General features: G+C 37.7%; 1 protein-coding gene across 12 annotated transcripts in view; it reads left to right on the top strand.

Annotated features, from left to right (window-relative positions):
- The window catches only part of WAC (WW domain containing adaptor with coiled-coil), an 81384-nt gene extending 73481 nt beyond the window's left edge, over positions 1-7903 (top strand). For 6 of the 12 annotated variants that reach the window (XM_070601357.1, XM_070601364.1, XM_070601356.1 and 3 more), the window contains 3 exons: positions 946-1132; positions 2875-3002; positions 4735-7903. In XM_070601357.1, the coding sequence (XP_070457458.1) occupies positions 946-1132; positions 2875-3002; positions 4735-4804 (385 nt within the window). In that variant the 3' untranslated portion in view covers positions 4805-7903. The remainder of the gene's footprint in view (positions 1-945; positions 1133-2874; positions 3003-4734) is intronic. The other 6 variants (XM_070601359.1, XM_070601363.1, XM_070601355.1 and 3 more) reach the window with 1 other exon arrangement.
- The last annotated feature ends 7235 nt before the right edge of the window (positions 7904-15138 follow it).

The raw sequence follows: 15138 nt of genomic DNA, 5'->3' as shown, positions 1-15138 counted from the left end.
TTTTTATTTCTTGCTATGAGGTGGCAAAATAATTCAACTGTTGTTTTTATTGTTGTTTTCTAAACAAGCATTTCAGAACTTACACATCCAAATGAGAGTTGTTCCCTTCAAAATAATCACCTTGGGAAGCTGTCTACTTACTCCAGCAATGTTGCCATTGCTCAGAACACTTTTGGGAAATTCTTCTTTTAAATTGTCTTTAGAGGCTGCAGTATTATTTTAAATATCCTCAGTGATGAAAACTCTTCATCCTTTGGGAGATTTAGTTTTTGGAAATAACTGAAATTCATTCAGAGCCAAGTCTGGTGAAGCAGGTAGGAAATCAACTTGGGTGATTAAATTTTTGGTTCTCACTACCATATTCCCCAAACCCTAGCCCAAACCATACAGTTTTAAAAGAAGATAACCAATTTCAGAGTGTTACTTTTTTGGTGTTATTTTGCCACTAAACTCATTCATTGCTATCCTATGATATGCCTGTGTTTTGCTTCACATTACTTCATCCTCTGATTCAGTATTTTGTTCTGTTGTTTAAACAAAGACAACATATTTTTCCCTTCCTTATCTACATGTATTTAAGATATAATATTCAGATGTGCCGTATATCTACAATTGTTAAAATGTGACCTTTTCTTAGTTACATTCTTATTAGTGTTTGCAGTATTCAAAATCAGCAGGTTCTGCTCTCACATTTGGAGAGTACTGTTATTTGAATTTGACTCTGACATTAGTATTTAAAGGTGTCTTTTTTTTCCCCCAAAAGTGTATTGACGAATGTATGATAAAAATATACTTTGGATTTTAAATTCTATTTATTTGATGTTAAAATAAATTTTTCTTAGGAATTTGGGTATCTTTAAACTATTAGAAAGTATTGACAATTTCTAGGATACTCAGAAACTACTTTTAAACATACTACACATACAATTGTGTTTTCTCTTCCAGTAGCCAGAGAAGCCCATCACCTGGTCCAAATCATACTTCTAGTAGTAATGCATCAAATGCAGCAGTTGTACCACAGAATTCATCTGCCCGATCTACGTGTTCATTAACACCTACGCTAGCAGCACACTTCAATGAAAATCTCATCAAACATGTTCAAGGATGGCCTGCTGATCATGCGGAGAAGCAGGTATGTTACATGATTCACAGCAGATGCTTTACCTTCAGATGACTAGCAAAATATATCTTAATTCTACTGTTAGAAAATCTAATCTGGACCACTGAATTCAACCTATATTTAAAACCACTAATTTCTAATTAGATTATAGTCATTTTATAAAATATTTGATAGGTACTTCTAGGGTATTTATGAGGTAACTTTTTGTGGTTTCACATAAAATATTTTAATGTAATTATTGTTATACCTACCATTATCAAGTGCTTAGCATTTAACTCTGTGCTAAGGGCTTTATGTTAATTTTCTCCACTTCTTAAAACTGCTAACCAATGCAATAATGAGTTTTCCCATTTACCAATGAGGCCCTTAAGACCAAATACATGATACCAAATTCACCCAGTTGATACAGTGATGTGGCTGAAAGCCAGTGTGCTTTTTCCATTCAGCCTGCCACTCTGGTACTTTTAGAATCTGTTAGTACTGTTAATCTTATGACTCTCCCACTAGACTAGCTACTAGAAGTTAGGAAGCATTTTTGCTATGGGCTGAGGGACCTTAGGATATTCCAGTTACTGCCATTGGCTTCTCCTGTTTATCAGATAACTGTCTTGTCTGAAGTGTTCTGTAAGTTTACAGAGATAGGTTGTGTATCTCATGATAATGTGAATACAGTGAGGCCCTTTTATCAGTGTTATACCTGAACTTGCTTTGGCTGACCCAGCTGCCACCCTACCCCCACCTACCCCCTGACATCCCCCCTCCCCTGAAGATTGGCTCTGAGCTAACATATGTGCCAGTCTTCCTCTTTTGCTTTTTTTTTTTTTTAAAGATTGGTAACCTAGCTAACATCTGTACCTAGTCCTCCATTTTTTTTTTCCCCTCTTCTTCTTCTCCCCAAAGCCCCCAAGTACATAGTTGTATATTCTATTTGTAGGTCGTCTGGCTCTGCTATGTGGGACGCCACCTCAGCATGGCTTAAGGAGGTGCTAGGTCCATACCAGGATGCAAACTGGCAAAACCCTGGGCTGCTGAAGCAGAGCATGTGTCTTTAACCACTCGGCCATGGGGCCAGCCCCAGTCTTTATCTATTTCATATGTGGGATGCCACCACAACATGGCTTGATGAGCGGTGTGTAGGTCTGTGCCAGGGATCCAAACCCACGAACCCCAGGCTGCCAAAGTGGAGCGTGCAAACTTAACCACTGTGCCACTGGGCCAGCCCCCTAGCATCTTTTATTAACTACACATCATTAGTCCTCCTGTCCTAGTGCTGTACTTTTCTGAGATTGGAAATAATATTTTAAGAAACCTAAAGGGGAAATCTTAAGTACCTTCCACCATTAGAGACAGTTTTTTAAAAGAACAACTCGCAGGGGGCTGGCCCCGTGGCCGAGTGGTTAAGTTCGCACGCTCCGCTGCAGGCGGCCCAGTGTTTCGTCAGTTCGAATTCTGGCCGCGGACATGGCACTACTCATCAGACCACGCTGAGGCAGCGTCCTGCATGCCACAACTAGAAGAACCCACAACGAAGAATACACAACTATGTACCCCGGGGGGCTTTGGGGAGAAAAAGGAAAAAATAAAATCTTTAAAAAAAAAGAACAACTCGCAGTAGATTCACCCCATTTTTGTGGACTTAAAGGGAAAAAGATGATTCTGTAATCTTTGTGTAAAGTTCTACTCAGAAATTTAATGTTTTATTTTTTGTATGTGAATGTGACATATTTTGTGTGATTTTCATTTCTTTATTATAGGCATCGAGATTGCGAGAAGAAGCCCATAACATGGGAAGTGTTCACATGTCAGAAATTTGTACTGAGTTAAAAAATTTAAGATCTCTAGTCCGAGTATGTGAAATTCAAGCAACTTTGCGAGAGCAAAGGTAAGCTTTTTGGTGAAATAAATTTTTATGTTTCTTAGCATTAATATATATATATATATATATATATATATCTATATCTATATCTTAAATTGAACTGAAAAATCAAATTTTATTTCTGAAATTTGAAGTTCTTTTTAGTATATTGTATCATATTCCAAAATGCTATCTAACTTTGTTTCCATAATTTAATAATATTCCTGGTGAATGGCATCTAGATTTTTTCTCTTAACCCATGTTAAATGCTTCATTGGATTTTTTTCTTATAACTCTTTAAGATACAGTAATATTTGAGAAGTGAATTGCTGATATCAACTCATTATAAAGGGTCCCCTCTTGAATTGAGGGTAGCACTCTACTGGTGAGGGTACTTATTTTAGTTAAAATTTCAAATTACTGTCTACATTGTTCTTGTGTCACTGGTATCTTGGAAATTGCAGTAGGGATTTAATTGTCCCAACAGTTCTAATGATGTATATCTTAGTGTTTTCTTATTGTTTGTATCTGAACTCTTATTGTCTCATAATTCTTAATCTGTTATAACTTAGGTAGGATATCTACACCCTGATAAATCATATAGATATTTTTTTAAGTGCCTATTACAGTATGAGGACAAACTTCAGTGGCTTCACGTCCTGTCTGTATAAGTCATTGGGTCATAGGTGGAGTTAATCTTGTTTTGAAACCACAAATATTTAGTATAACCAAGTTGGGATTTATAGTGAACTTGGAAAAGAAAATTTTTATTTCAATTACTAAAATATCTAGAGGTACTTTTTGAATATCAACTAGGAAGTTTTTACTCTAGGATTGCTCTGGAAGTAGTTCTTTTTTTAAAAAAAAAAAAAAGTTATTTATTTATTTATTTTTGAGGAAGATTAGCCCTGAGCCAGCATCTGTTGCCAACCCTCCTCTTTTTGCTGAGGAAAATTGGCCCTGAGCTAACATCCATGCCCATCTTCCTCTACTTTATATGTGGGACGCCTGCCCACAGCATGGCTTGCCAAGCTGTGCCATGTCCACACCTGGGATCCAAACCGGTGAACCCCAGGCTGCCGGAACAGAACATGCGCACTTAACCACTGCGCCACTGGGCCAGCCCCTGGAAGTAGTTCTAACAAGCATAAAAGTTCATTTTGGCTTGCTAAACAGATGTTTTGACTTTTAGGAAATTATGTTGTTATTTATTGCAATTTATTGAAACAGTATACACGATATCAAGCTAATATATGATTATGCCTAATTCACTGCTACAGGCAATAAATGGCATAGTTCACAGAAGAGAGGGGTCAGAAAAGGAGTGATTTTCTGAAGTTTATGGAAATCTAGTTAGCTATGGATTTTGTGTTTTATCTTTTGTTTTAAATATACTTGTCAGTTGGACTTTGACTTGGCTCCATTTTTATGAACCTACATTTATATTGACAAGAGTTGTTCAAAACACTGAGCTGCTTGCATCTGGTTAATCCTAGATTTACTGTATTGTGGCCCAGAAAACATGTAATGTAGGTTTATCTCATGTTTAATATCTGCTGCTTTGTGTGTGTGTGTGTGTGATGATACAGTGAAGCACTACATATATTCAATGATTATTTTGTCTTAACTGTAGACTAATCAGTTTTTAATTGTTTTGTCTTAACTAGTAGTTATTCATAAGATACTGTCATTAAAAATTTGGTTTTTCTGTAACGTTTATATGACAACACAGGTTCTAATGCCTTCTTTTATTTTTCAGGATACTATTTTTGAGACAACAAATTAAGGAACTTGAAAAGCTAAAAAATCAGAATTCCTTCATGGTGTGAAGATGTGAATAATTGCACATGGTTTTGAGTACAGGAACTGTAAATCTATTGCCCAATCTTAACATTTTTGAGCTGCATTTAAGTAGACTTTGGACCGTTAAGCTGGGCAAAGGAAATGACAAGGGGACGGGGTCTGTGAGAGTCAATTCAGGGGAAAGATACAAGATTGATTTGTAAAACCCTTGAAATGTAGATTTCTTGTAGATGTATTCTTCACGTTGTAAATATGTTTTGTAGAGTGAAGCCATGGGAAGCCATGTGTAACAGAGCTTAGACATCCAAAACTAATCAATGCTGAGGTGGCTAAATACCTAGCCTTTTACATGTAAACCTGTCTGCAAAATTAGCTTTTTTTTAAAAAAAAAAATTTGGGGGGTTAATTTATCATTCAGAAATCTTGCATTTTCAAAAATTCAGTGCAAGCGCCAGGCGATCTGTGTCTAAGGATACGATTTTGAACCATATCGGCAGTGTACAAAATATCATGAAACAACTGTTTTCACACTTGCACCTGATCAAGAGCAGTGCTTCTCCATTTGTTTTGCAGAGAAATGTTTTTCATTTCCTGTGTGTTCCATTTCCCTCTGAAATCCTCGATCTGATTTGTCCATTTTTTAAAGCTCCTCTTTTTCTCCCTTCTTAAGGCACTGTTGCTATGGCACTTTTCTATAACCTTTCATTCCTCTGTACAGTAGCTTCAACTTGCAGTGATTGAGCATAACCCACTGTTTGTATAAATTATTGAAATCCATTTGCACCCTCTTAGAATGGACTGAAAAGTACTGCTGGGCATGTGTGCTGAAAGTACATGGATTGCTCGCTTATGAGGAAATGGCCCAATGAACATGGTTGTGGGAGGGGAAAGAGGAAACAAAGCTAGTCAGATGTGAATTGTATCTGTTGTAATAAACATGTTAAAACAAACAAAAATTGTTATTTTTCTTTTCCTTCGGTCAATGCATATTAGAATTTGAACTACCTGGGGATTCTTTATCAGAACTATTCTTGTTGACTATTTATACTTAATTGAAATAATTCCTTAAGGGAGGTTTTGTTTAAAGCATATTAACAGGAAATTGTGTATAAGATATTTAATGAAATATGAAATTCAACAAGAATGATTGAGTCACTTCCCAAGTGGTTGTCGTTCGTTAAGCCTTGGTTACCTGTCTCGCTGTTACGACATTTCGTTTTGAAGGGTGCTTGTGTTGTAGCTAACTGTTCGAGTCTGGTGCTGACTCCTGTTCTTAGCCATCACAAAACGCTCAGTTTGTGTAATTGGAGCTTCCTGCTGTTGTCTGGAAATGGCGGGAAAGCTCAGCTTTGTATATTGTTTCCTAAAGTATATTAAAATAAAAAAAGAAACTATTGCTACTATAAAATTACCTTGGCTTTTTTTTTCTTTGCTAAAATATTGGTCACATGGCCTTAGCATGACACTGCCAGTATTATATCAAATAACAAGGGTTTCTTTATGCAGAAAAATCTTTTAATTTGAAAATCTTACCTGAGTTAGAGACTTTTTTTTCCTGTTGAGGCAGATGTATTCATGTGCTTTCAGAACTGCCAGCACCAAGGGCTTATTTTGTGATGATAGACATTAATGTGATTACATTATGGAATACTAAACTTCTGAAATTGCTCTTGTGCTTTAAGCATATTTAAAGTATAGAAGATAATGCTCAGGCTTTTTAATTTTAAAAAGTAAACTGTAAGCAATAGTATGGATATTTTCTAAAATACAAAAAATGTTCCAGTTTAATTGAGAGGAATTAAAATCTTATACTGGCAACTGATTTTTTTTTTATTGTAACTTGAGAGTACTTTCAAAATGTAAGAAAAGACATGTCATAAATTATCGTCATGAAATGTTCATACCTGTGAGATTGTTAACATTTGCTGGACTTGGTTAGTGCATGTAAATGAAACTGAAGAACTATGTTAAGCCAGATGCAGTCCTCTGTCTTTCCGGGAAAGAAGTGAGCAATTTGTGATGTAGTATGCAAATATTTTCTGATCAGATAGCAGCTTGACTTGGTCAGACAACAGCTTGACTTGTGATTTAAGGTAAATTTGAATTTGACTTGCTAATAGTTTATTGATCTATGTCACCTTATTCCTTTGCTTTAACAAATGTTTACATTCCTAAATGAATTGCTCACGTATATATAGGAGAAGATTCCTAATTTGAAATTTCTTGGTGAATTTTTAAACAAAATTAAAAGTTTTTGGAAATATTTTTACAATATTTGATTCACTTATTATTCTTTAGTAAATCATATTAAATATTTCACTTTAATACAGACATGGGTGTCCAGCTACTAACGTTTTTGAGTTAACCAGGGGATATTTATTAAAATCGGCATAATCTCTGAGACTGTCTAGTTGGCCTGTTGCCTTGGCTTTGAACACCTATCTCATTTTGGTGGGCACCTTGGTTCAGTTCATTTGCAAACAAATATGAATAGCCCTTCGGAAACCTCGGGGTTTTGATTTTTGTTTTAAAAAGGACATTAGTAGTATTACATTCAGACCTTAAAAACTGATACTGTAATAAAATATATTTTGTGAAGGTAAGCCTGTTAGTATTTCCCCTGAAGAACCAGCTTCCTTTTTTCCCTTTGTTTTCTGTTTAACTAGTTTGATTAACTTTTAATTTTAAAACTTGGACTATAACCAGATTTTAAGCACCTTGAAAACTGCATGCTTCCACCCTTTTTAAAGACATGCTTCTTTTAATAATCCAAATGAATGGTTTTATCCTCTAAATTTTATATATGTTTCACACTTGTAAAATCTTGAAAAGGAGGTGCTTAAAACTGCGGAGAATGAACTGTTAGCCCATTTCAAGAGCAATCTATTCTGTTTAAACACAGCCTTAGCTTCAAGAGATTATTTCAAAGGGGAGGAGGCAGGGCGTGAAGGAGTTCACTCTGCAAACCAGAGCTCTTGTAGTTCAGAATTTAAAGCTACTGTACTTAGATACAGGGTTTGAATATACAGATTGCTTTTCAATATCTGTAAATATGGCTATATTCTTGTATTTGTACTGGAGTGTACAAAATGACACTAAAAAGTAATAAATATGTTTTGACTATATTGTGCAGTTATTTCAGAACAGTCTCTTTTGAAAGCCTTAGAATGCATAATTTGCATTTGCATTTATATTCAAGGAAACTAAAAATACCAGATTACTGTTAAAATTTTAATGGTAGTCATGTTTCAATAGTCTCAACATTTTTTTTTTTTTTAAAGATTGGCCTGCGCTAACAACTGTTGCCAATCTTCTTTTTTCTTTCTGCTTTTTGTCCCTAAATCCCCCCAGTACATAGTTGTATATTTTAGTTGTGAGTCCTAGCTGTGGTATGTGGGACGCCGACTCAGCGTGGCCTGATGAGCGGTGCCATGTCCGCACCCAGGATCCCAACCAGCGAAACTTGGGGCCGCTGAAGCGGAGCGCGCGAACTTAACCACTCTACCGCAGCACCGGCCCCAATAGTCTCAACATCTTAATTGAACTATTGCAATGAAAATTTTGGCTTAAAGTTGGGATTCTTTAGACTGTCATAATTTACTGTATCCTTTTTCTTTTTCCCTGATGTCTGACTTTGGGGGTGCCCCAGATTGCAGTCTGCCTAGATTGATCTCATCCAGACCCTTGGCTTCTAAGAGTCTCACTCTTAGTTCATTTTTATCCGAATTATCTCCAGTCCTGATCTCTTTCTTGAGCTCCCAACAATGGTCAGTTTAGGTACTTAACCTTAACATGACAATTCGGTGGAAAAGAAATCTTGGTTTATGCTTCAGACTTTATTGTCCAGTGTTCCCATTTTCAATAATTGACACCATCATTCCCCCCCAGTTGCTTGAGACCCGAACAGAGGAGTTATCCTTTATTTTTTTCTCTTATGACTCTGTATTTAATCCATCATCAAGACCCACAAGCTCTGCCTTCAAAGTTTTGTTTTTGAATCTGAGAGCTTACTACCTCCCGTGTTACCACTCCAGTCCAATCCACGGTCATCTTTGAACCAGACCACTGCCGTACCACCTAACTTGCCGTCTGTTGTTCTCACCACCACCACACATACACAATCTGTTCACATACAGCTGCCAGGGTGAAATGTAAACCACACCACATCGTTCTGTTCGTGATCCTCCAGCGGTTTCACACTCAGAACAAAATCCGAAGCTCCTACTGTGGCTAGTGTGTTCAGGCCCCTGAATATCACAATCTTGTTGCATCTACTAGTTTTCTCCCTTGTTCACTACAATCCCACTAAAGGGTTTTTTGCATTTTCTCTCTGCTGGAAAGCTCTGTTGTTGGAGACTTGGACAGTTTGCTGTCCATTCAGTTTCTTATCAAAGGTCACCTCAAAGAGACCTTTTCCTCATCTCCCATCTAAGAGAAGACCATCGCTATTTCTTCACTCTAGGTTTCTTCGAAAGAACAGTGTCTGATACATAAGTACTCCATAAATATTTGTTGGATAAATTATGAATGTTAAAGGGCTATGGACAGAATCAATTAAAATTTACAAAGATTACTGAAAGTTTTTTCTTCATGGTTTGATTTTAGTCTACTCACCTTGGGAGATAGGAAAGGAACAGCAACCAGCTTTTTTTCTTTTAAGAAATTATTAGTTTACTAGTGGTTACCAAAACCTAACTCCAAACCTGTTTTAATTGTTAGCACTATGAAATGTGGTCTCTCTCAGCGAGATTAATCAACTGAACCAGTAATAATTAGAGCTGCCTGTGAACGCATTTGAGAACTAAATACGCAAATGAGAAGCAAGATGCTACTTCTGCTGTGATGAGTTTGGGGAGATGTACCGGCAGGAACTGGCCCTAGCTTCTGAAGGGCATGACTGAGTGAGGCCTGGGAGTTGGGGACTGTGCTAGGATGCTTCAAGAGGCCCATCTCTTGGGTTCAGGTGACACCTTCACATCCAACCAGACATTTGGCTTTTTAGGACAACAGTGTAGACAGGCAACACTTGGATCACATTCTAAGATGTGTCACTAATAGAACATCTGTACTACACATAATCTGTCCTATAGGAGAATGGCAGGGATGTGAGAATTCCCTGCCTTTGTGAAAGAGGTAAGAAGATTGACTGGACAGGTACTTGATGCCATTGTATGTACTTCATAAACAGGCATCTTTGTCCTTTTTTAAGGTGCCTAATGTTAATTGCCTAATTTGGTAACCCTGTGTGTGTGTTAGGATCACAATAAGTTTTCTTTCCTTCTCAGTAGTTCTGGGGTTATTACCTTGGATGAGAAAAGCAGAATGCAAGGACAATAATTTTTATCTCTGTGTATTGTATATCCACATCACCTAGAAAAATCAGCACGTAGAGGGTGCTCAAATATTTTTCCATGAATGAGTGAATGAAGTAGACATTAAAATATTTGCTCTGTAAGATTGCTCAATTTTGTATTTAATATTTTTTCAAAAATGTTTTTATTTAAAAAATAAAAAACATGATTAAAGAGGAGAACTTGAGCAGAGAGTCAGTCTAAGCTTTCAAGTCAATAAGCCTCTTGCTTAAATTTCACTTTTTTTTTTTTCATTTTGATGCCTTGACATTTTATCATCTTTATGAGTTAAAACTGTTGAAGTGATAGAAACATTTTTGGTGAGAGCTCAAATATGTAAAATTCTAATGCAGAATCTGTGACTACAGCTCTCTCTACCTGTTTGACAAGCATAAGAATTCTAAAGACGCTGTATAAAATGCTGATAATGCATAGCAGGAGAAGACAGCTGATGAAATAGCCCCCAATGCTTAATAAAACACAAGTATTTAAAGAGCCAAAACATTCCTCCACAAATAGCAAAACAAAGAAGCACAAAACTGTGCTATACTCTTTGAAAGGTGATGGCTGGAGAGAAAGGAAGATAGAAAATTTGATATAGTTTAGCACATCTAATCACCCCTGAATTAATCAGGGTCCAAGCAGAAAATGGAAGCCAGTTTAGGTATTTCAAAAGGTGGGAATTTGAAACTGGTGGAGGATAAAACCAAAGCAGGCCTGACTGGAGGAAATGACAAAAGGAGAGAGCTGGGAGTATGGACAGAGGGTCAGCATGAAGGCAGCTGGATCCAAGGGCAAGACAAAGCCACTAAGATGCCATCGGAAGCAGAGAGGGGGAGAAACCCAGGCCGCCCCCTGCCTCCTCTAGTTCTCCCTACACTGGCAGAACTTTCCCGGAAGGAAGCAAGAGGGCTGGAGAGCTTGGGATAGTCCCTGCAATACTGAGAAGGGAAGAAAAGGGAGAAAAATGAACCCAAAAGTAAAAGCAAATAGCCAATACAACCTCTAACCCCACTAGCAGAAGAAGGGAAGAGAGAAGTATGCCAGTTTGAACAACATTTCCCGACAAAAGACAATGGAGCAATGTCTATGAAGTTCTGAAAAATGTCTAAAACATGTTTTGTGACCCAAATATTTTACTTAGTAAATTGTTCAAATATAAAGAGACTCCCAAACATGAAAGGGTCAGACTATTATTGCACTCATGAGACCTTGAAGAAAACAATAACTGACAAAATCTAACCAAGAGATGAATGGAGACTGTTGATAAAAGCACTGTTTGGTGATATGGAAGCAATTTACATATGCAACTACACAACGATGGGAAATATGGTATGTTAGTGTAGTAAAATGTGGCAACGTTGAAATAATAAAATGAGACACGGTGAGAAGATGGGAGGAAATAGAAGTGCGTTCATTTTTTTCTCAGCAGGGAAGTCTAGTGTTCACTGATCAAGAAATACAAAGGTACTAGGTACTAGGTCTACAAAAACAAGACCAGGTTCCTGCTCTAGTGAAGCTAACATTTAAGTGAAGGCAAAACAATAATTTGAAAAAGTAAATGCATAAAAAATTCATAATAGATAATGCACAATAAACACAGATATAGATTGTGAAGAAAATAAACCAAGGTAGTAGTAAATTAGAGACCCACAAGGGAGTGAGTGTTAGGGATTTTAGACCATATAGTTAAGAAAAGCCTCCTTGAACTCATCACCTTTGAGCTGAGATCTGAGGAATGAGAAGCAGGACGGCTATGTGAAGTTCAATATATCATGCTCAATGACCAAACACCAGAAGCAATCCCATAAAATTCAAGAAGAAAAGAAGACTTTCGTCTCCTCTGTTATTTTCAATACTCTTTAGGAAGTACTAGCCAATGCAATTAGATGGGAAAAGGAAAGCAGCTATAAATGTGTAAAGGAGGAAGGCAAGTTATGATTATTTTCAGTGATATGTATCTGGAAAATAAAAAGAAAATATTAAAGAGAACTCAGAGTTAATTACTAGTATAATATGCAAACATCAGTAGCTTTGTTACATAGAAAATAAAATATAAGTAAAGATTTAATTTACTATAGCAATAAAATTAAGACGTATAGCATAGTCTCTTCGATAAATGGTGTTGGGGAAACTGGATCTTTATATGCAAAATAATGAAATCGACCCTTATTTTACACCACTCACAAAAATTAATTTGAAATGGATTAAAAACTTAAATATAAGACCTGAAACTCTAAAACTCCTAGAAGAAAACATAGGAAAGAAGTTCCTTGACATTGGTTTTGGCGATGGTTTTTTGGATACGACATTGAAAGCACAAGCAACAAAAGCAAAAATCAGCAAGTGCAACTACATCAAATGAAAAAGCTTTTGCTCGGGGGGAAAATCAACAAAATGGAAAGGCAATCTGGAATGAAAGAAAATATTTACAAATCATAGATGTGACAAGAAATTAGTATCTAAAATATATGAGGAACTCATACAACTCAATAGCAAAAAAAAAAAAAAAAAAAAAATCCAATTAAAAAATGGGCAAAGGACCTGAATAGACTTTTTTACTAAGAAGATATACAAATGGCCAAAACGTATGTGAAAAGATACTCAACATCACTAATCATGTGAGAAATGAAAATCAAAACCACAATGAGATGCCACCTCACACCTGTGAGAATGGCTATCATCGTACAAACAAGAGATAAGTGTTGGCAAGGATGTGGAAGAAAGGGAACCCTGCGCACTGTTGATGGGAATGTAAATTGGTGCTGTGACTACAGAAAACAGTATGGAGGTTCCTCAAAAAATTAAAAGTAGAGCTGCCATATGATCCAGTGATCTTACTTCTGGGTATATATCTGAAGGAAATGAAATCACTGTCTCAAAGAGATATCTGTACCCCATGTCCACTCCAGCATTATTCACAATAGCCAAGATGTGGAAACAACACAAGAGCCTATCAATGAAGGAATGGATAAAGAAAAGGTATATATACAATAGAATATTATTCGGCCATTCAAAAAAAGTAGGAACTCCTGCCATTTGCAACAACTTGGATGGACCATTGTGCCAAGTGAAACAAGTCAAAGAAAGACAAATACTGCATGATCTCACTTACATGTGGAATCTAAAACAGCCGAACTCATAGAAACAGAGTAGGTGGATGGTTACCAGGGGCTGGGGGTGGGAGAAATGGGGAGACATTGGTCAAACGGTACAAACTTCCAGTTATAAGATGAACAAATTCTGGGAATCTAATGTACTGCATGATCAATATAGTTAATACTGTAGTGTATATTTGAAAATTGCTAAGAGAGTAAATGTTCTAACTACAAAAAAACTTAATCATGTGAAGTGATGGATATGTTAACTAATCTTATGGTAATTATTTTGCAATATATACATGTATCAAATCATGTTCTACACCTTAAACTTACAAAATGTTATATGTCAAGTATTTCTCAGTAAAGCTGGGGGGAGAAAAGACATATATAGGGTCTATGTGAAAAAACCTTAAAGCTTTTCTGTGGGATACAGAATACAGCTTAAATAGCAAACATTCATATTCTTGATAGGAAAACTCAATTTTAAAAAGTGTCAACATCCTCAATATATTCAATGTAATTCCAATAAAATACCAACAAGATTTTGGGGGGAGAATTTGATAGAATGATACCTATGTTCACCTGGAAAAATAAATGTACAGATTATTAGGAAAATTCTTTTTTAAAAGGCTCAAGTCCACTCAGGATGGCAATTCGAGATGGCGACATAGGAAGATCCTGAACTCACCTCCTCCCGCAGACACACTGAGCCTACAGCTACATGTGGAACAATTTCCTCTTAAGAAAACTTAAAGGCTGGCTGAGTAACGCCTATACATCAGACGACGAGAAGAAAACCACCCAGAGGTTGGTAGGAGAGGCTGAGACACAATCTCACCATAAACCACACTCCCAGCAAGGCGTCCCACAACTGACAGGGAACTTGGAACCAGAGCTTCTCCCTGAGGACAAGGGGTTCGGACCCCACACGAGGCATCCCAGCTTTTAAGATGTACACTTGAGAGATGAGCCCCCAAAGCATCTGGCTTTGAAAACCAGTGGAGCTCATGGCTAGAGACCCACAAGACTCTAGCTATTTGAGAAGCCATTGGTAAAGGGCTTTGCCACTCAGAATCACTCGCCCCAGGGCCCAGCTCAGAGGCAGCCCATCGTGCCCAGACTTAAAGTGAAGGAGGCTTACCTGCTTATATTAAAGCGTCTGCCTGAGAGGCAGGCATGTAATTTAACACACACATTTAGGAGCCTGCTGGAACACTCTCCCAGGAAGGGGACTGGCGGGTGTCATATTTGTGGTTTCCCTTTGCCATGCTCCAGAGTACCAGTGTCTCCTGGAGGGGAGCTTTTCCACACATCTGAAGGCTTATTTTTGCAGTTGCCACCTAGGGGATGCCTCTTGATGGCCCGGCTCTGGAGGCCAGGGGAGCTTGCATTCCTGGTTCTATGGGACTGTCATAATTGGTGTCATCCAGAAAGGAGCTCTTCCCCCTGTCTGGTGCATTGATTTTTGCACTTGTGGGCCCCACAGGACTATAACCAATGGAGAAAGAGGTCTTCAGCAGCCACCATCCCCAGGGCATGGCAAGAGACAACAGGCCCAAACTCAGCCTTTCTCTGAAGGAGGCCTTTTAGATGATCATCATGACTTCAGCCTGAGGGGCAGGCTTCTGATTAGGCACTCGTGGCATCGTAGGACTGACTGTAATCCTTTCCAGAGACCTCCTAGGGCGTAGGGCAGTGCTATCTTTGCACTCACACTTTGCTGCCCTCCAGAGCACCAGTGTCTCCTGGAAGAGAGATTTACATGTGTCTGGTGCCGTGGTTTCTATGTCTGGTGCCCTGGTTTTTGTGGCTGCTGCTCATGGGATGCCCCTTGATTGCCTGGCTCTGGTGGCCAGGGGGTTTGCATACTGGGTCCCACAGGACTGTGGAAATTGGAGAGACAGTTCT

This window comes from Equus przewalskii, chromosome 30, assembly GCF_037783145.1.
Source record: "Equus przewalskii isolate Varuska chromosome 30, EquPr2, whole genome shotgun sequence".
NCBI lineage: Eukaryota > Metazoa > Chordata > Mammalia > Perissodactyla > Equidae > Equus > Equus przewalskii.
The sequence above is the reverse complement of the archived record's forward strand: the minus strand, read 5'-3'. Positions and strand labels throughout refer to the sequence as shown.